The following is a 21,648-nucleotide window of genomic DNA, read 5'->3' as shown; positions in this document are numbered from 1 at the left end:
GAATCCGGCTCCAGCCGGGGAGGAAGATTTCCGGAAGAATCCCCTAGCCAGATTTTCTTCGATGTACTCCAACATGGCCCGGGTTTCGGCCAACGACAACGGGTAGATACGCCCACGGGGTGGAGTGGCACCGGGTATCAGGTTGATAGGGCAATCATATGGCCTATGGGGTGGCAGAGTCTCTGCCTCTTTCTTGTCGAAGACCTCAGCATAGGACCAGTAGGGTGTCGGTAGACCGGGTAAATTAGTCGGAGAAGATGGGGGTCGAGCCGGGCGAACCGGAACCAGGCAGATCTCATGGCAATCCTGCCCCCAACGGAGCACCTCACCAGATTGCCAATTCAGAAAGGGTTCATGTTTCTGTAGCCAGGGTAGACCTAGCAGAAGGGGGTGAGAGAGTCTGGAAAGCACATGGAAGGAGATCCTCTCGGAGTGCAGCATTCCCACCTGCAGGGTTACGGCCTCTGTGACGAGCAAGATGGTCACCGGAAGGAGCCTTCCATCCACGGAAGCGACTGCCAATGGTTCGGCCAGAGGTTTGGTAGGAATCTGATACTTCTCTACAAGGGACTGGGATATGAGATTCCCAGCGGCTCTGGAATCCACATGTGCGGTTTCAAAGAAGCGGTTCTCTCCACAGGAAATAGAGACGGATAAAGTCAAGAACGAAGAGGATTTACTTTTGCCAAGGACAACCTCTCCGAGCAGTCCTAGACACTGGAGGAATGAATCAGGTGCTCCTTACTGCCACAGTAGAAACAGCTCCCCTAGGCTCGGCGTGACTCTTGGCGAGATTTGACCGTCTTGGTCTGGTCGATCTGCATAGGTTCGGGTGAGCGTGCCCGGGGAGGTGCAGGTTGGGAAGCGGGTCTCTGGAAAGCAGGAGCAAGACAAGGAAATCTTCTCTCCCGGGTAGTCTCCTTAGCACGTTCTAGGAAACGGATGTCAATCCGGGTTGCAAGTGACACCAGGTCATCCAGGGTGGTAGGAACGTCCCGGCCGGCTAACTCGTCCTTAATCTGACCGGAAAGGCCCTCCCAGAAGGTGGACACCAGGGCCTCGTTGTCCCAGGCAAGCTCAGAAGCGAGGGTACGGAACCGTATGGCATACTGGGCCACAGTGAGACTCCCTTGGCGGAGACGGAGCAATGAGGAGGCAGTAGAGGTCCTTCGTCAGGGTTCATCGAAGACCTTCCGGAAGGCAGTGAGGAAAGCCGGAAGATCGGACACCAGGGAATCCCCTCTTTCCCATAGAGGGTTAAGCCATGCCAATGCTTCCCCGGTGAGGTGAGACATGATGAACGCCACCTTGGCCCGGTCGGAGGGAAACTGATGTGGCAGAAGTTCAAAGTGCAGCGTGCACTGGTTCAGAAAGCCCCGACATAGGACAGGGTCACCTCCAAAATGAGGAGGCGCAGAAAGCCGGGGTCCTAGGCTGGATGCCGTGGCAAGGGTAGGTAGCGGCGCTGCCGGAGCGGGTGTCGCTCGACTTGGGGCAGACACAGATGGTACAGACAGCGTGTCCAGGCGAGTGTTGACAGACCGCAGGTAGGTCAGGATGGTTTCCTGTTGGGATCTCTGACAAGAAACCTCCTGGTACAGGTCAGCAAGCGAAGGGGCCTGGCGGCCACCGGGTTCCATGGCCCGTGCAAACTGTTACGGATCTGGGTGGTGGAACCTCTGTGCTGCGGTGCAAGGAGGGACCAGAGGGGCGTAACTAGGTATCAACTCGGACCGACCAAGGTCATAAGGTGGCTCAATCGACTCCGTGACCAGGGAGGGACCGAGCAGAGGGACCAGGTGCTACTCTGGGGACCGACCTTGTATGATAGCAGGTGACTCCCACGGGTCAGAAGTCAGGGACTGACCGGTATAGCAGATGAGCACGGCAAGCAGGCTGACGGGCGATCCGGGCAGACGGACTGGCAGGCAAGGCAGGTAACAGGCAGGAGCCTCCAGGTAGGCTGGCTGGTAGGCACGGCAGGTAACAGGCAGGTGCTTCCAGGTAGCGGGCTGGCAGGCACGGCAGGTAACAGGCAGGAGCCTCCAGGTAGGCTGGCTGGCAGGCACGGCAGGTAACAGGCAGGAGCCTCCTGGTAGGCTGGCTGGCAGGCACGGCAGGTAACAGGCAGCTGCTTCCAGGTAAGCAGGCGGGCAGAGCCCATAGACAGACGGGCGGACTGGCAGTAGGCAGACTGTCTGGCTGGACTTGTAGTCTGGCTGGCGGGCTGGACTTGTAGTCTGGCTGGCGGGCTGGACTTGTAGTCTGGCTGGTGGGCTGGACTTGTAGTCTGGCTGGCGGGCTGGACTGCTAGTCAGGCAAGCAGCGGGACCTGAGGGCTGAAGCAGAGTATCACACACAAAGCTACAACCTTGCATGGGCGCCTCCATATTGGAGGAGGTGCCTTTTATAGGGGAAGTCCTCCGGCCATTGGCCGGGGACTTTATAGGATGGCGCGCATGGCCCCTTTAAGAGGGCAGGAGGACGCGCGCGCCCTAAGCACAGGGCCAGGGAAGCTGCGTGCACGCAGCTGCAGGGAGGCCAGAAGACGCCGGAGCAGGACCGCGGCGGTAAGGAGGACGGCATCTCTGCCGGGCAGGAGGCAGAGGCGCCGATGCTACACCCAGCGAACTCATCCGCTGCAATACACTACAGCTGAGAAACAAACTGGCCAAATGCATAATATAAGACGAACCCCGAAGCTGAAAACAATGAATCAGACACCTGGTTCGTATTGCCTACTCGTCGATCAAATGTAAAAAAGGAGAACAAAGAGAGCAATATGGCAAAACAGACAGCAATTTTATTCAAAAATACATTAACAAAGTGTTAAAAGTCATATAGGGATAACACAGCAATGAGGTAAAAAGAGGTGTCAGAACTAAGGCATCTCCTGGAGATCATACAGTGGAATATCCGACCCTGGCAGGTACATCTAAAAAGAGGACAAGGAGTCCAGAAATGGGTGCATAGATATATCAATCAAAAAAAATCCTCCATTGAGAGGGAAACAGCCCCCTTGTGGGGCGGAAAGTCCAATACAGTCAATAAAACAGTATATCAAGTCTAGTACAATAATTAGTTACTGACAAGGACTTAAAGCAATGAAAAATGCACCCATCTCAGGCACCAATATATAATATATTACAATGTCAGGATGCACCTAGAGTCTAGTACATGGCACTCACCCAAGCAAGCAGGAGGGGAGAGACCTGAATATAGGGCAGTCGGCCAGATCCCAGGGGAGCCACAGAAAGTGCAAGTAGTGAGGGACGCGCCCCGACGTGCGTTTCGCTTCTTTCTCAAGAGGCGCCGTGCGGTACACCAGGAAGGACCTAACCCTATATTCCCCCAGTCCAGTCACATGATCGACTGGGCGAGGAGCTCATTGGTGTACAGCGGCGCGTGCGTCCGGAGCCCCGCCCCCCGCCGCGCGCGTCACAACCGTCAGGTCCTGGACAGGCGTCAGGGGGCGTGCCTATGAACGCCCCCAGAGGCGTGCCAGGAACGTAGAGACAGATGGACACGCGCGCAGGACAGCGAGGGACCAGGAGGCACGCGCACCACCAATGATAAGGATAGAGGTAATCCACAGTTAGAGATTTCATAATGCATCAGTACAATTCTCCATGGGTACACAGAGGCAAATAGATATGATTCCAGGGGATCACCCTCAAGGTGTGCAAGTCCATAAAGATGATGCAACTCAAAGTGGGTTGATTTCACTCCAAGATGGAGGGATGCACATTTGAGGAAGGGATCGTAAACGATGTTCCATCCCATCAGCTATCAGAAATGTCTTGAACTTCAATTTGAAAAGGTCCAGGGAGAAGGTGCACCAAGACAATAAAGTAATAGCACGAAATCTAAAGCAAGAATTAAGAACAAACACAATAAGAAAACAATGAAAAAAACAGACTAAAAACTGAGGCACAGACTGAGAGATCAGAGATGTACATAAAACTGGGGGAGAGCATAACCAAGCAATAGGACCAAATCATAAGAAGGAAGAGAAACTCAAGTTCTCATTAAGGCCAGCAGCACCAGGGTATCAAGGGTATTGATCCATCTGGCTTCTTTTTGCGCAAGGCAAAGTTTATAGTCGCCACCCCGAGAGCCCAGATGCACAGCATCTATACCACGTACCAAAAGGCTACGTGAGTCACAATCATGGCATTTTTTAAAATGTCGAGGTAACGTTCTGAGCTCCTTAGTTCTCTCGTAGTAAGTCCTACGTAAGTTTTCTGACAGCTACACGTGGCATAGTACGCCACGTGTGTAGTGCTGCAGGAAATGTATTTCAGGATTTGGTAGGTGCGGGATCCATCCGAGTTGGTAAAGGATGAGCAGCGGAGGACATTGGCGCAAGCCTTACAGTCGCCACATTGAAAAGACCCAACCCTGGGGCCGCGCGACCCAAATGGGTTAGGGACCGGAGGAACATAGTGGCTAGAGGTAAACAAATCACCCAAATTCCTGGCTCTACTAGCAGTCATAAGTGGGACTGGTCCCATCGTGTCCCTAAGGGAGGGCTCCGCACCAAGAACATTCCAATGTTTCGAGAGGACCCACCTCATCGCCCCCCACTCATGATTGTAGGTAGAGATGAAGCGGGTCCTCTCTGGAAACCTAGAGAGGGGCCTGCGAGGGGGGTACAAGAGACGACTGCGAGGGGTACTGCGGGCTCTACCATAGCCACGGCCGATACATCGATTGCTGTAACCTCTCTGTTTACACAACAGCTGAAGTAGGGGCTTGCATCAGCAGGCCCTTCACCCTCCGGGCCCCGTCGCAGCAGCGACCACTGCGACCGCGGTCATCACACTACTGTATCTGTCCCAGATGCTGCTGAAGTGCAGAAGCAGATCTAGGTTTTCTGGCACCCGGGGAAAAAAAATAGTTTGGCACCCCCTCCTATACACAGTTGAAGTGTTTTGAGTAGTTATCATATGGTCGCTCATATGAGATTTGCATACTTTTATTTGCATGCCGACTAGTTGCTCTTCTTAATTCTCTCAATGTTTAGTGAAATGCTTCAACCCCAGCTTCATGGAGAGAAGCAGGAATAGAAGCTAGTCAGCATGTAGCCATAAGTATGAAAATCACATTTGAGCGGTCATGTGATGACCAATGGAATCAGCAAGCGGAGCCAAATCCTGACAGTGAGTAAATTGTACGCTGTTCGAATTGGGCATGCTACAGTACATAATTTTACAATAACTGGGGCTTTCCAGGTTAATGACTGCTGACCCTTGAATCCTCACAGTGCGCACACTAAATGTTGTCAGAATTCTTCCAAGCCAGCAGCAAGAGTGAGCAACCATGTGACTAAAAGTGTGCAATGCGAGACAAGTGAAATGAGTGAGGCAGCACACATCTAGTCGACTCTCGACTACATGTATGCAAATTGCATACTTGCAATTACATGACTTCTCATTCTCACCGTCGGAAGCAAAGAATCCTGGCAGCGTGCAGTGTGCATGCTGTGAAGATTCAGATGTCTGCAGTCACATGACTGCAAACTTTCATTACATAACTATGCTCCTAACATAAATACAAATGTAGTAATCCACTACAATAAATAATGCCCCCATTGATTTAAACAGTAGAAAGAAGTCTTTTTGTAAATACCTTCCACTGTCATTTTTGTCTGTGAGCGGTGTTATCGCTGATCACTCACTGGGCATCAAGTGACCCCAGCTACAACCTACTCTGACATCCGCTGATGTCACATCAAGTTACGGGAAACCAGAAGCATGACCCAGTGACACGCACCCACTGATTGACTGTGCTGTGGGTGGTGTTTCACCGTACGTCACAGCCCAGTATCCAGCGCGCGCTTACGGGCAATGAATGCAGAGGAGAGAGTGAGGTAAAGCGCGGTTGCTGGGCTTTGACGTGTGGTGAAATGACTCCCACAGCCCAGTCAATCTATTGTTAAAATCGATGGGGGCATTATTCACTCTAGTGGAAAACCTCTTTTAGTTGCCAGATGGCACAATACTTTATTAACATAGTCATTGAATCACATAATCTTACAATATTTGGATTGCTACATGTGTAAAGGATCAGAACCAGGAACAGCACAGGAATGCATCACCCGAATCCGCATCAGTACATAAATGAATCACAAGAACCACCTTTAGTACATGAATACATCACCAGAACCACAATCAGTACTGAAATACATCACCAGAACCACCATCAGTACAGGAATGCAGAATGAGAACCACCAGCAGTACAGGAATACACCACTAGAACCACCATCAGTACAGGAATACTTCAACAGAGCTACCATCAGTATATGAATACAGTGTCAAGTTTAGTACAGTGATCAATAGTAATGTCAGGTCATCCTCACATACAATTGAATCACATGAACCTACAATTCACAGTATGTCCTTAACAATGGTAAGAAAATACTGGAAGTTGTCAGTTATTCGTCATCAGACTGCAGACCATACAGGAATCACAGTACTGATGAGACGCAGACAGTATAATAAACATTTACACCTGGTACCTTATAGATGACATCTTCTCTGATTGTAGTCGTTCTATTTATTTTCTTCTCCATCTTGTCCAGATGCTATGATGCCTTTTTACATCCACAACTCGTCTATGCAGACTTCTATTTTCTCCAGTCTTCTGCAGTACATCCCATTATGGTGCCTTTAAAAATAACTGTGTGATTATAATGTTCCTGAATAAAAATATCTGCTCTATGCTGAGCCACTAAATAAATGATTGCTTCTCACTGTGTCCCCTACACAAAATATGACTCCCACACTGTCCCTCTTATGGTACATGGTCTCCACATTCCAGGAAACTTTTCAAGCTCCTTTACATGGCCAGAGAGCACTGACCTGGACTGGGGTTGCACAAAGCAATCAGCTCATCTCTACTCCTCCCACATACCCCCCTCAATACTGTCTCCTCACACATTTTCCCCACTCTCAACACAGTCAACCCACAAATTTTCCGCTCCCCATAATGTTTCCTCACACAATTTCCCATACTTTCTCACCATACTGTCTCCTGAGACTCATCCTGCCCTCCCCCTATACTGTCCTCTCACAAGATTCCGAAAGACTAAACTCTAGTTTATTCAGCTTTATATTGTTTACAGTAATTAAATACAAAGTTAGGCAAGTTTTCATGACAAAAAATGTTACATTTTTGTGGGGGTGGGATGGCAAAACCAAGTATTAGTCTAGCGTGCAACAAAGCCTAGCTACATCTAGCTATGCCAATGTATGTGCTAAAGTTTTAGTTTTTATAACACACTAGAATTCTATATTTTAATGTGGTTTCTATACAATCACTTTATAACTTTAGGCCTCCATAAATTCAGGCCTCCATAAATTTCTATATTTAAATCAAATATGTTTTGTCTCTTTTCAAATGCGGTATCCTCAAGGTAAATAGTAAAGATGAAAATGGCGTGCTTGTGGAGAACTGGAGTGGATTTTATGACGATGGTGTTAGCCCCGCCAGTTGGAATGGAAGTACAGCCATTTTAAAGAACTGGTACTTGAAGGGATACAAGCCAGTGAAGTATGGCCAATGTTGGGTGTATGGTGGAGTGCTCTGCACAGGTAGGGATCACCTGAACTGAGAATATGTTGCATACTAATAAAATATAATTGCTATAATAAAAGTTTATTTTGCGCAACCAAACATTGTCAAAATATAAGGCATACAACTATGGGTAGCGAAAGGGGTCCTCGTTGGTCAGGAATTACATGTCAGATTAATATATAATTAAATTCATAATGCATTCATGTCAGGTATACTCCCAATTAAACTGTAACTAAACCTACATGCAACAACATTCAGTGAATTAGAAAATGTCATGCACCTAACCAATACTAAATTGTGGTAGATCATTAACTGTTTATAATTTGCCTGTAAACTTAGACTAGATAGTCAAAAATATTGGCCGATTCATCACAGTGGCACTTGCTGTTTAATTTCATGTTTCTTTAGACATTTTGCCATCAGTTGGATGGCTTACTTTAACCCATTGGATGGCTTCCTTTGCAATTGCGAAACAATGAAGTCCCAGATGGACTCGATAGGAAAAAATTCTGCAGATGCTGCTTGTCATGGTAGTACGTTTAGAACATACAGGCTGCTCACAGTAGCACAAGTAACATGCTTAATGGCATTGTTATGTTGAAAAATGACTCCTGGGACACTATGGAGAAATGGCTGTAGTTCTGGTACCACCACCAAATCAATGTAACGCCAAGCTGTTAGTATACCTGGAATAAAGACTTCAGCTGCAGTACATTATACCACCCCACATCATAGTCCCAGGGTTAGGACCAGTGTGACGTTCAGTAGTAAAGGCTTCTTTATGACATTGCCCAGGACCAATCCCGAGCTCTCATTGTGTCAAAGACACAAGCAGAACTCCTCGCTCAAGAAGATAGACCTCCACTCCAGCCTCCATTGCAGGTATGTTCTGCACCATGACTGCCTTTGAGATCGGTGGTGTGAGGTAGTCAGAAAATCTGCAGCTTGATGTCTGTCTTGTATTTGAATATCATGCAAACACCTTGGGTTGGTTTGTGTAGACACTGTTTGACAACTTAATCTTGGTATGTGATGTCTAATTTCACTTGCAGTACACAATAGATCAATTGTGGAACCAGTACTACAGCTATTTCTCCAAAGTGTCCCAAGAGCTTTTTTTACATCAAGATAATGCCAGGCAGCATGTTTCTTGTTCTACTGTGAGCAGTCTTCGTAGCCTAAATTTGCTACCATTGCCTGCAGTATCTCCAGACTTGTATACTGTTGTGGTGCTGCGGTCACCAAAAAACGCAATACTAGCATTTCGATTTTTCTCTTTAAGGTTTACCAATTGGGTTATGTAATTTTATATTTGGTAGACGGAACTTTTACCGACAGAACAATACCACCTTTTTTATTTTATTTCTTCATTTTTAAGGTAGAAAAGGGGAATGATTCAAACTTTTACTTTTTTTTTTTTAAAAAAAAAATCATATTTTTAAAAATATTTTATTTTTACAGCACAATTATGTCCCCTTGGGACTTGAATCTGCGATCATCTGATTACTATGTATTTTAATATCACAGCATTGAAGTATAAAGTAAAACTCATGGTCTCCTATGAATCCCAGCCACAAGCTGGACTTCAATAGAGCCCTGTATGTCAAAAGAGGTCAATATCCTCATTGATTACGTGATATGGAGTGTAAGTACATGTGTTTCTGCGCCTGGTGCTCGTATGTGATACTGAATGAATTGAAATGTTTTGACAATTATATTTCCGTTTTTCCATCATTTGCATATCATTAACATGTCTATCAATCCAGTGATTTCCATATTTCCATGACTTTTCCTTTTTGGTGTTACAATTGCAAAATTGAGGAATATATTTAGCTCTGTTACATCTATATGTTCTAAAATGCTATATCAATGTATTTCTCCAGTGCTACGATGTTTGGGAATACCAACACGGGTAATTACCAACTTTAATTCAGCCCAAGATAAGAATGGAAATCTTTATATTGACATTGTTTATGACAACCGTGGATCAAGCAATGAATCTGTGCAAGATTTGATGTGGTAAGCATGGATAATTGATTTTAATGGCATCCACTTTAACTAAAGTCTTAAACTGGCCAATTACTGCTTATTTAACCACCCATTTATTACGATGGTGACCTATGTCATCACTTCCTATTTATGATTTAGAGTTTCTTCTGTTTGTCCAGCAATAATGTAGCTGGTTCGTATCCAAACATTGATTTATTGTCAGGGACTGACCTTTTCTGCCATTCCAGTAGAGGCATATCTAAAGAATCATGGTCTCTGTTGTAAAAGTTAACCTGATTCTGTTCTTGCTACTGCCTTATTAAGATGGCAACCCTATGACATGACTTCCTATTTATGGCATAGAATTCCTTCTGTTCTTGAAAAAGGAACATTTTTGTGAGGGACTGACAATTTACACCATACTGACAGATGCATAGCTAAAGAATTATGATCTACAAAGGCGGATTATAATGAGGGCAATCTGGGCTACCGCCTGGACCCCGGGGCCCTGTGGGGCCCATGGCCAGATTGCCCTCATTATAATATATGCGGTGCCGCGGCACATACTGGCAGTCAGAGGCGGGGGGCCCCCGGATCGCTCCCCCAGCAGCTGCGCACGGCCGCTGCTTCTTCTTTGGCCACAGCTAGGAGACACGGCCCTGTGCGCTGCCGTGTCTGCTAATGTGACGTCACGCAGTGCGCGCCCTGCACTGCTACTTACCACCAGAGAGGAGCTGGACGACTGGAGCCGAGCCGGGGAATGGTAAGTGAGTGTGTGTGTGTGTGTGTGCGCAGGCAGATATCATTGTGTGATGTCTGTTTATATGTATTTTTGTGTTTCAAATTTGTTTATGCGTGTATGTACAGTACAGACCAAAAGTTTGGACACACCTTCTCATTTAAAGATTTTTCTGTATTTTCATGACTATGAAAATTGTACATTCACACTGAAGGCATCAAAACTATGAATTAACACATGTGGAATTATATACTTAACAAAAAAGTGTGAAACAACTGAAAATATGTCTTATATTCTAGGTTCTTCAAAGTAGCCACTTTTTGCTTTGACTGCTTTGGACACTCTTGGCATTCTCTTGATGAGCTTCAAGAGGCAGTCACCGGAAATGGTTTTCACTTCACAGGTGTGCCCTGTCAGGTTTAATAAGTGGGATTTCTTGCCTTATAAATGGGGTTGGGACCATCAGTTGTGTTGTGCAGAAGTCTGGTGGATGCACAGCTGATAGTCCTACTGAATAGACTGTTAGAATTTGTATTATGGCAAGAATAAAGCAGACAAGTAAAGAAAAACGAGTGGCCATCATTACTTTAAGAAATGAAGGTGCGAAAAATTGGGCAAACTTTGAATGTGTCCCCAAGTGCAGTTGCAAAAAACATCAAGCGCTACAAAGAAACTGGCTCACATGAGGACCGCCCCAGGAAAGGAAGACCAAGAGTCACCTCTGCTTCTGAGGATAAGTTTATCCAAGTCACCAGCCTCAGAAATTGCAGGTTAACAGCAGCTCAGATTAGAGACCAGGTCAATGCCACACAGAGTTCTAGCAGCAGACACATCTCTACAACAACTGTTAAGAGGAGACTTTGTGCAGCAGGCCTTCATGGTAAAATAGCTGCTAGGAAACCACTGCTAAGGACAGGCAACAAGCAGAAGAGACTCGTTTGGGCTAAAGAACACAAGGAATGGACATTAGACCAGTGGAAATCTGTGCTTTGGTCTGATAAGTCCAAATTTGAGATCTTTGGTTCCAACCACCGTGTCTTTGTGCGACGCAGAAAAGGTGAACGGATTTGACTCTACATGCCTGGTTCCCACTGTGAAGCATGGAGGAGGAGGTGTTATGGTGTGGGGTGCTTTGCTGGTGACATTGTTGGGGATTTATTAAAAATTGAAGGCATACTGAACCAGCATGGCTACCACAGCATCTTGCAGCGGCATGCTATTCCATCTGGTTTGCGTTTAGTTGGACCATCATTTATTTTTCAATGGGACAATGACCCTAAACACACCTCCAGGCTATGTAAGGGCTATTTGACCAAGAAGGAGAGTGATGGGGTGCTACGCCATATGACCTGTCCTCCACAGTCACCAGACCTGAACCCAATCGAGATGGTTTGGGGTGAGCTGGACCACAGAGTGAAGGCAAAAGGGCCAACAAGTGCTAAGCATCTCTGGGAACTCCTTCAAGATTGTTGGAAGACCATTTCCGGTGACTACCTCTTGAAGCTCATCAAGAGAATGCCAAGAGTGTGCAAAGCAGTCATCAAAGCAAAAGGTGGCTACTTTGAAGAACCTAGAATATAAGACATATTTTCAGTTGTTTCCCACTTTTTTGTTAAGTATATACGTATATGTACTGTATATGTCTGTATATGTTTGTGTATGTGCCGTGCGCACTCCTGCTGCCTCTGGGGGGGGGCGCCGTGCGGCCTCCCACTGTCTCTGGGGGCCTCCTGCTGTGTATAGATGGCGCCGTGCGGCATCCCGCTGTGTATAGATGGTGCCGTGCGGCCTCCCGCTGTGCATAGATGGCTACGTGTGGCCTCCCGCTGTGTATAGATGGCTACGTGCGGCCTCCCGCAGTGTATATGTGACGCCTTGCAGCTGCAGGCTGTCACAGAACTCCTGGGTGTTACACACACGGATTCTCCCCAGTGGCCTCAATACATGCAGTCAGTGGGAAGCAGTGAGTGTGACTCGATGCTGCAGCACCAGAAAAGCTGAAGTCTGTGTGTCTGAAAGCCAGGCTAGGCCCAAGCAGCGGGCTAGTCTGGCCAGTGGAGAGCCTAGAGTGGGCCAGAAGATAAGGAGAGGAGAAGAGCCATGAGGGACAGAGGAACTACAGAGAGTTCGTCCCCTGATGCAAGCCGGGCACCGGGCCCGAGCCTATTGGGACCTCCATGCCCAGTAGGGAATCCGGCATACTGAGGAGGATTTCATATCCCTCGGTCCACCCGTGAATACCGCACATTTAGAGACCTAGGTACCACGAAAGCCCCGGCGTCCAGGGATAGTGGTAACCAGGGGAAAGCCCTCGCCGCCAAGCATACGGGTGAGAGAAACATCAAGGAAGCTAGACCCTGTTCCAGGCAGGTCAGAAGCTCCAGGGAGAGAGGCAGGAAGATACAGGCAAGGAGGCCTTACACCCGCTCACTGGGGAGCAAGTCCAGAAATGCACACCACTTACAAGTATCCCGGACCGTACCTGACTACCATCATCAGTAAAGGTACTGAAGCGAACCCCTGTGTGCGTGTCTGTTCTTCCTCTGACCCAGCTGGGTCCCCTCTCTCCTGCATCCCTTCACCCCATCCCTGCCCCGGGGGCCTGCTCCACCTGTGGGGAGCAGAAACACCTCAGCTGCCATCCCAACACCCCCGGAGGTCTGAAGCAGTGCTGGTAATCATTACCAGGTACCAGAGAGGGCATCACGAACTGTTTATTTATTTTATCCAAGTTCCAAACCCCTTTTTCAAGAGTGACCCCAGGGTACGGGCCCGGGAGCCGACCACCGTGACATCCCCCAAACCAGGTAAAGGCCCGAGTACCGAGTCATCCCCATCCCCTGGGCGCGTCATATAGATGGCTATGTGCGGCCTCCCGCTGTGTATAGATGGCTATGTGTGGCCTCCCGCTGTGTATAGATGGCTACGTGCGGCCTCACGCTTTGTATAGATGGCTACGTGCGGCCTCCCGCTGTGTATAGATGACTACATGCGGCCTCCCACTGTGTATAGATGGCTACGTGCGGCCTCCCACTGTGTATAGATGGCACCGTGCGGCCTCCCGCTGTGTATAGATGGCTACATGCGGCCCCCCGCTGTGTATAGATGGCTACGTGCGGCTTCCTGCTGTGTATAGATGGTTACGTGCGGCCTCCTGCTGTGTATAAATGGCTACGTGCGGTCTCCTGCTGTGTATAGATGGTGCTGTGCGGTCTCCCGCTGTGTATAGATGGCTACGTGCGACCTCCCGCTGTGTATAGATGGCTACGTGCTGCCTCCCGCTTTTTATAGATGGCTACGTGCGGCCTCCCACTGTGTATAGATGGCTACGTGCAGCCTCCCGCTGTGTATAGATGGCTACGTGCGGCCTCCCGCTTTGTATAGATGGCTACGTGCGGCCTCCCGCTGTGTATAGATGGCTACGTGCGGCCTACCGCTGTGTATAGATGGCTACGTGCGGCCTCCTGCTTTGTATAGGAGGATTGTGGCAGCTGATATTGTGTGTAGGGTCTCATACTGTATATAGGGGATGTCAGCATACTTAATTGTGCTCAATATTAAGTCATACAATTAATGTAAAAAAATATATAATTAATATATTAATATTGTGCCAAATTAATTTCACGTGAACTATCACATGATGTATCACAGGGGATCATGTGACATGTCACGTGATACATCAGGTGTGTGTGTGGGGGCCCCCACCTTCTAAACTGCCCGGGGCCCTTGCTACTCTTAATCCACCCCTGATGATCTCTATTGCAAAAATGTACCTTGTTCTCACTCCTGCCCTCTTGGGGGCTGATTCAGGTGAAGGGTTATTGGTAATATCTCTACTGGTTTAGAACAGTAAAGGTGGCAGTGGCAACATCTTTGGTGGATTTTCTATTTTAAGGTATTGAAGGTGTCAATTCCAGCATCATCAGAGTGGATGAGATGGAGAGAGCTATGGAGCTGTGATCACTCAGCCTCACAGTTTTCAGTTTGATTAGAAAGCGCACTTTTACCTAAGCGAGACATGAGGCGGTGCTTCTGCACAATGGTGGAAACCCCTGGATCTCGAACAATTGATTCCATTCTATTGGAAATGTATTACTATGCCAAATAAGCACTACTATTGTAAAAATAAAGACCCTGATTAATCACACTGATTAAGCTAGAATTCTGGAGTAAATCACTTTGAAGGTTACAAAATTGTTGCTTAATGTAGAGTTGCACAAAAATATTGTGACTTCTGGTGGAGAAGCTGGGGAATGATGGGGGCATTATGCCCCAGCTCATCTAATTCATTATGACAGAAATCTTACTCCAGTCCCGGACTGAAGTAAATTTGGGGCTAGGTGCACAGATGCACACACCATTTGTTAAATGTGGCATGCCTCTTAATGAATCATGAGCGTCTGACTCCAAACAAACATGCCCCCTCATCAAGACCGGCTTGACAATCGCCGATCTTGAGGAATCGAGGCCAAAGCATCCCAAGTTTCAAGGCCAGAATGAGTCCTTTATTGAACATTAGTCCCCACAGAACTATACTCTTATAATAGGAAAATTGCAGGGATTCTATAATAACATTCTGATCTCTTTCTGACTTCCAAGAGGCAAGTACCACATAGAACCATGATTCTAGTTTTGCCTGGATGTAATGGTGGGAGCAAAGTTTGACTTCCTAATAACAAAGTTTTCTTGTTATATTTGAATCGTTCCTTCTCAAGTATGATGACTTTACTAGAATAGAAATGCCATAAATTATTCATTGTTAATTGTTTGAACTTGCATAACAACACCCTTCAACTCCTAGGCGTTATATCTGAGCAGCAGTGGCCATAGGGCAATTTAATCTCATGTTTAATTCTCGTATTATTGGCCAAGACTTCCTGGTCCTGCAGAGGAATATAGGAAATATGCAGGATGAGGAGAGAAAAGGTTTTTCTTTTTAACATTGGTTATTGACTGAGCACCATTAGACTTCGGTAAAAAATATTCATATTTTATGTAAAATATTTGCATTTACAGGAATTTCCATGTCTGGAATGAGGCTTGGTTTAACCGTAAGGATGTAGATTCAGCTTATGATGGATGGCAAGTGATGGATGCAACACCACTGGAACAAAGTGATGGTAAGAGATACACACTAACTTGAATTTACCCACAGAATTTTAAGGTTTCAGCTATTATACGTGCTCTTCACAGAGACGTTCAATGGTTGACAATCATCATCTTCTATGGTATATTTTGTATGGTCATTATTTATTCACATTTTAACTTTTTTAGAAGTCTATTTTTGGACAATATAGAAATGTTATAACACCTCTAATTTCTATTAACTTTAGGAATATATTGCTGTGGTCCTGCGCCTCGTGTGGCTATAAAAGAAGGTGATGTTCACCTTAAGTATGATGTAGCCTTCATGTTTGCATCAGTGAACGCTGATCTTACTCAATGGATTCATTTTAGTGATGGCACAAAGAAAAGAATTTCTAATGATACCAAATATGTTGGCAAATATATAAGCACCAAAGCTGTTGGGAGTGATGATCGGGTAGATGTCACTAATTCATACAAATACCCAGAAGGTAAGGAAACTATTTAGTGGGTATCAATAAATTGGTTGTTTCCAGAAGGAAAGAAGTTTTCATTTGTCTCATAAGGACATGTAAACACTATATAGTGGGAGCCATATTAAACTCCCTTCCAACTCTTTAATAGCTAGCATATACAGTGCCTTTAAAAAGTGTTAATGCCCAGTGTACTTTTCCACATTTTTTCACGTTACACCCATAAACTTAAATGTATTTTATTGGGATTTTATGTGATATATCAACAAAAAGCAGCAAATATTTGTGAAGTGTAAAGGAAATGAAACATACTTTTATTTTTTAATATATATTTCAAAATAGTGATATGCATTTATATTCTGCCCCCTGTAGTCTGATACCCCTACATATAATCCTGAGTGATCAATTGCCTCCAGAAGTCACATATTTAGTAAATTGAGTCCACCTGTGTTTAATTTATTCTCAATATAACTACAGCTGTTCTGTGAAGGCCTCAGAGGTTTGCTTGAGAACATAAACCTACAGAAGACAAAAAATATATCTCATACCCTACCATCATTATATATAAATGTAAAGCAAAGTTGCATAATAAATATAGGGTACTTAGTGAACTATTTTTGATCAAAAAAAGTATACAAGCCATCCCACCAGCGGCAAGGTGACCCTAAATTGGGACGGTACCTATACTGTCTATATTAAAAACCTTACTGTATATCAAAGTTGAAGTAATGCATATAAAAGGGTAGACAAATAGGACCGGGTCCCAACTCCAGACCACCTAGGCCCATGGTAAGCTACACATATACTAATCAGCTCAACAAAGGGGATGCCACACCCTTAAATTGCACAGAATGCAAACAAGACAGAAAACCAAGCAATGTGAACTGAGGTCTAAGATGGTAGACATGCAAGAAATAGGAGCATGTTCACACTAGCAAAAAGAAGCAAAACCTACAGAAGACAAAAAATATATCTCATACCCTACCATCATTATATATAAATGTAAAGCAAAGTTGCATAATAAATATAGGGTACTTAGTGAACTATTTTTGATCAAAAAAAAGTATACAAGCCGTCCCACCAGCAGCAAGGTGACCCTAAATTGGGACGGTACCTATACTGTCTATATTAAAAACCTTACTGTATATCAAAGTTGAAGTAATGCATATAAAAGGGTAGACAAATAGGACCGGGTCCCAACTCCAGACCACCAGGGCCCATGGTAAGCTACACATATACTAATCAGCTCAACAAAGGGGATGCCACATCCTTAAATTGCACAGAATGCAAACAAGACAGAAAACCAAGCAATGTGAACTGAGGTCTAAGATGGTAGACATGCAAGAAATAGGAGCATGTTCACACTAGCAAAAAGAAGCAAAACCTACAGAAGACAAAAAATATATCTCATACCCTACCATCATTATATATAAATGTAAAGCAAAGTTGCATAATAAATATAGGGTACTTAGTGAACTATTTTTGATCAAAAAAAGTATACAAGCCGTCCCACCAGCGGCAAGGTGACCCTAAATTGGGACGGTACCTATACTGTCTATATTAAAAACCTTACTGTATATCAAAGTTGAAGTAATGCATATAAAAGGGTAGACAAATAGGACCGGGTCCCAACTCCAGACCACCCGGTCCTATTTCTTGCATGTCTACCATCTTAGACCTCAGTTCATATTGCTTGGTTTTGAGAACATAAAGCATTAAACAGCATTATGAAAAACAAAGGAACACACAAGACAAGTCAGGGATAATTTTGTAGAAAAGAATAGAGCAAAGTTTGGGTCTAAATAAAAAAAATAGTCTAAGCTCTGAACATCTCACAGAGCTCTGTTGAATCCATCATCCAAAAATTAAAGGAGTATGACATAACTGCAAATAGTGTTACACAATCTTGCTCGGACAAGGTGTTATCTGAGCACGTTCGAGTCCTAACCGAGTGTCTTCGGCGTGCTCATCAGATATGTTCATGTCGCAGCAGCTGCATGTCTCGCAGCTGTCAGTCAGCCTAACAAACAAGCAATCCCTGCATGTGTTGCGACTGTGTAACAGCCATGAGACATGCAGCCGCAGCAACGCAAACATATCTGATGGGTACGCCGAAGATATTCGACTAGGACTCTTTATCCGAGCATGTTCGAGCAACACTATTAACAAGACATGGCCATCCACCTAAGCTGACATTCCAAGCAAAGAGATCTTTAATTAAAGAAGCAGCCGAGAGACCCATAGTCACTCTGGCAAAGCTGTAGAGATCCACAGCTCAGGTGAGAGAATCTGTCCACAAGATAAATATTAGTCCACAAACCTGGCCTTTATGAAGGAATGGCAAGGAAAACAGTCAGTTTTGAAAGCAAACCATAAGAAATCTCATTTACAGTTTGCAAAAAGCAGTGTAGGGGATACAGCTAGCAGGTGGAAGAAGGTGCTATGGTCAGAACATTTTGGGCTAAATGCAAAATGTTATGTGCGGCGGAAAACTAACACTGCACATGACCCTGAAAACACCTCCTCACCATCAAACATGATGGTGGCAGAATCATGCAGTGGGGATGCTTTTCTTCTGCAGGGACAGGGAAGCTGGTCAGAGTTGATGGGAAGATGGATGGAGCAATATACAGAGCAATCCTGGAGAAAAAACACCTGTTAGAGACTGCAGTAGAGTTGACACTAATGCGTAGGTTAACCTTACAGCAGGACAACAACCCTACACATACTGCCTGAGCTACATTGGAATGGTCTAGATCAAAGCATAGTCATGTGTTTGAATAGTCTAGTCAAAGTCCATACCTAACTCCTATTGAGGATATTAGTCAAGACTTGAAAATTGTTGTTCACAGACGCCTCCATCCAATCTCACTTAGCTAGAGCTAGTTTGCAAAGAAGAATGGCCTCGATGTGCAAAACTGGTAAAGACAGACCACAAAAGACTTGCAGCAATAATTGTCGTGAAAGGTGGCTCTTCAAAATGTTGACTTAGGGAGGCTGAATACAAATGCACATCACAGTTTTCTGATTTATGTGTTTTAAATATTTAGAAAACCATTTATCATTTTATTTATATATATGTATTTGATACACGGCCAATTTTGCAAGTTTTCCCACCTACAAAGAATGGAAAGGTACGCTTCAACTGTAAGAGACAGAATCTAAAAATAAAAACCTGAAAATCACATTGCATAATTTTTAATGATGAGCGAGCATGCTCGCTACTGCTCGGTGCTTGCCCGAGCATCTCACTGCTCGAGATGCTCGGTGCTCGCCGAGTATTTCCGGCGTTGCTCAGCCGGAGCTCAGGTCTCCTCCCTGCATGTTTAGAGCTCTTTAGAGAGCCAATGAACATGCAGGGATTGCCTGCCACTCACTGTAATGCCGTAGCCATGTTGGTTGTGGCTTTACAGTGTAGGGAGAGGTGCTGCTGAGCTAGGGAGAGAGTTTCTTGTTTCTAGTTAATGTAGGTGTACCAAACTATATAAGAGACACATATCCATCTCAACAAACAGTCCTTCTGAGGACTAATCCATCTGAAGAGATATCAAGCAGGCAGTATATATAGGCAGGCAGGCAGTGTATATAGCAGACTGCAGTGCATATAGCGCATATAGAACAAGAGGTTCCATTCCAGTTCTGCCTTCTGCTGCTGTTAGATATTTCTAGATATTTCTATACAAAGGCCCAGGTCTCAGGGGCAGGAATACTTTTTTTGGATCTTAATCCTCATTATTTGCTTAAAAAGCAATCCAGAGAACACAGTTTTTCTGCGCCATTTGCTTGTTGGCATTGCAGAATACAGCCAGGTCCTTTCCATATTACAGCGCTAAAAATCCAGCTATTTAAAACTGTGTTTTCTCCGTCACACGGATCACATATATGTTTTCAGAAAATACTGCCATTTCTGACCACCATTAAAAATTTGTTTGTGTGTCAGTGAAGCAATTGACACCAGTTTGCTGTTCAAAATAGTAACCTACGGGCCAGGTATTTAGAATTGTGTTTTCTCCGTCACATGGATCACATATACGTTTTGAGAAAATACTGCCATTTCTGACCTCCATTAAAAGTTTGTTTCAGTGTGTCAGTGAAGCAATTGACACCAGTTTGCTGTTCAAAATAGTTGCCTATAGGCCAGGTATTTAAAACTGTGGTTTCTCCGTTGTACGGATCACATATAAGTTTGCTCTAAATTCGGTCATTTGTAGTGAGTGTCGAAGATATTGTCCTCCATTTAAAATGGGCAAGGCACATGGCAAGGGACGGGGAACTAGACGTGATGGTGCATGCAGAGGTCGAGGCCGTGGTCAAGCTGAAATTGTGGCACAACAAACACCCACATCTTCTCGCTCGACCTTCCTGTCCCAATTAAAAGGGGACCGCAGAACACCACTATTGAACACAGAGCAGTGTGAAAAGGTTATTGGTTGGATAGCATCTAATGCTTCCAGTCACTTAGCCACCATCACCACCACCACCTTGTCTTCCACATGGTCAAGCCTCAGTAGCTATGAGTCTGGACCACATATTCCTCACCCCGATCCTTCTTCCTCCCACCTTGCCGAGTGCCCAGAGACAACTGATCCCACACTTGGACACTCCGAAGAGCTGTTCACTTTTCCATTTACAGATTCGGGCCTCTTGCCCAGTCCACTTGAAGTGGGGCAAGAGGAGATCGCATGTATTTGAGCAGCCATGGTCACACGAAGGCGACGGTGGGAAAGTGTCACAAGAAGTGGACGATGATGAGACACAATTGCCAGAAAGTCAGGAGGAGGACCAGAGTGCGGAAGGGGAAGACGAGGTGGTGGATGATATAGTAACTGACCCAACCTGGCAGGAGGACATGCAGAGTGAGGACAGCAGCACACAGGGGGAGGGAGGCAGAGCACCCCAGCAGGCAGGAAGAAGCAGTGTGGTGGCCGCAGAAAGAAGCAAGCTACCGATCCCCATAGCACCAACACGAAGGAAGTTGCCAGTACAACTGTTAGGTCTTCCTGAGTCTGGTTGTTTTTTAAAGACTCTACCGATAACCCCAAAAAGGCCATTTGCACCACCTGCCAGGCCAGCATCGGCAGGGGTGGCAAAACGACCAGCCTGACCACCACCAGCATGATAAGTTACATGGCAGCAAAGCACCTGATTTTGTGGGCTGAACCCTAGGGTCCAGGAATAGTGTCTGCAGGTGGCACCACTGCTTCTTCCGCTGTAGTGCATGCAAGCCAATCCCCTGTCCATGGTGCATGCGAAGATGATTCCTGCCTTGCACCTGTCACTGCACACTCTCAAGTAGCAGCATCAGGAAGCACGTCCATGTTCTTGTCCCAGCGCAGCGTTCATTGTCCATACGTCAGTCCTTGGAACGCAAGCACAAATACGCAGCCAACGCCCCACAGGCCACACTACTAAATTCTCACATTTCGCGACTGCTTGCGCTAGAAATGTTGCCTTTTAGGCTCGTGGAGACAGGAAGCATTCCGCAACCTGATGGCGGCTGCCATTCCTCGGTACTCGGTCCCCAGCCACCACTCTTTCTCCTGGTGTGCCGTCCCCGCATTACACAAGCACGTGTCCCAAAACATTAGCCGTGCCCTCAACAACGCAGTTACCGAGAAAGTCCACCTAACCACGGACATGTGGACAAGTGCTTGTGGGCACGGACACAACATCTCGCTGACGGCACACTGGGTTAACATAGTGGAAGCCGGGACCCAGTTGGACGTTGGGACGGAACACGTCCTCCCTACGCCAAGGATTGCGGGCCCTAGGTCAATCAGGGTT

At 45.9% G+C, this 21,648-nt stretch overlaps 1 protein-coding gene across 2 annotated transcripts in view; it reads left to right on the top strand.

Annotated features, from left to right (window-relative positions):
- Nucleotides 1-21,648, top strand: part of LOC141271072 (protein-glutamine gamma-glutamyltransferase E-like) — a 105,342-nt gene that overhangs the window by 62,397 nt on the left and 21,297 nt on the right. For both annotated transcript variants that reach the window (XM_073681174.1, XM_073681175.1), the window contains 4 exons: nucleotides 7,418-7,595; nucleotides 9,462-9,597; nucleotides 15,323-15,426; nucleotides 15,640-15,882. In XM_073681174.1, coding sequence (XP_073537275.1) covers nucleotides 7,418-7,595; nucleotides 9,462-9,597; nucleotides 15,323-15,426; nucleotides 15,640-15,882 — 661 coding nt within the window. The remainder of the gene's footprint in view (nucleotides 1-7,417; nucleotides 7,596-9,461; nucleotides 9,598-15,322; nucleotides 15,427-15,639; nucleotides 15,883-21,648) is intronic.

The sequence above is a fragment of the Phyllobates terribilis genome, unplaced genomic scaffold (genome assembly GCF_046119375.1).
Source record: "Phyllobates terribilis strain yellow unplaced genomic scaffold, ASM4611937v1 Scaffold_5__5_contigs__length_657084704, whole genome shotgun sequence".
NCBI classification, from domain to species: Eukaryota; Metazoa; Chordata; class Amphibia; order Anura; family Dendrobatidae; genus Phyllobates; species Phyllobates terribilis.
The sequence above is the reverse complement of the archived record's forward strand: the minus strand, read 5'-3'. Positions and strand labels throughout refer to the sequence as shown.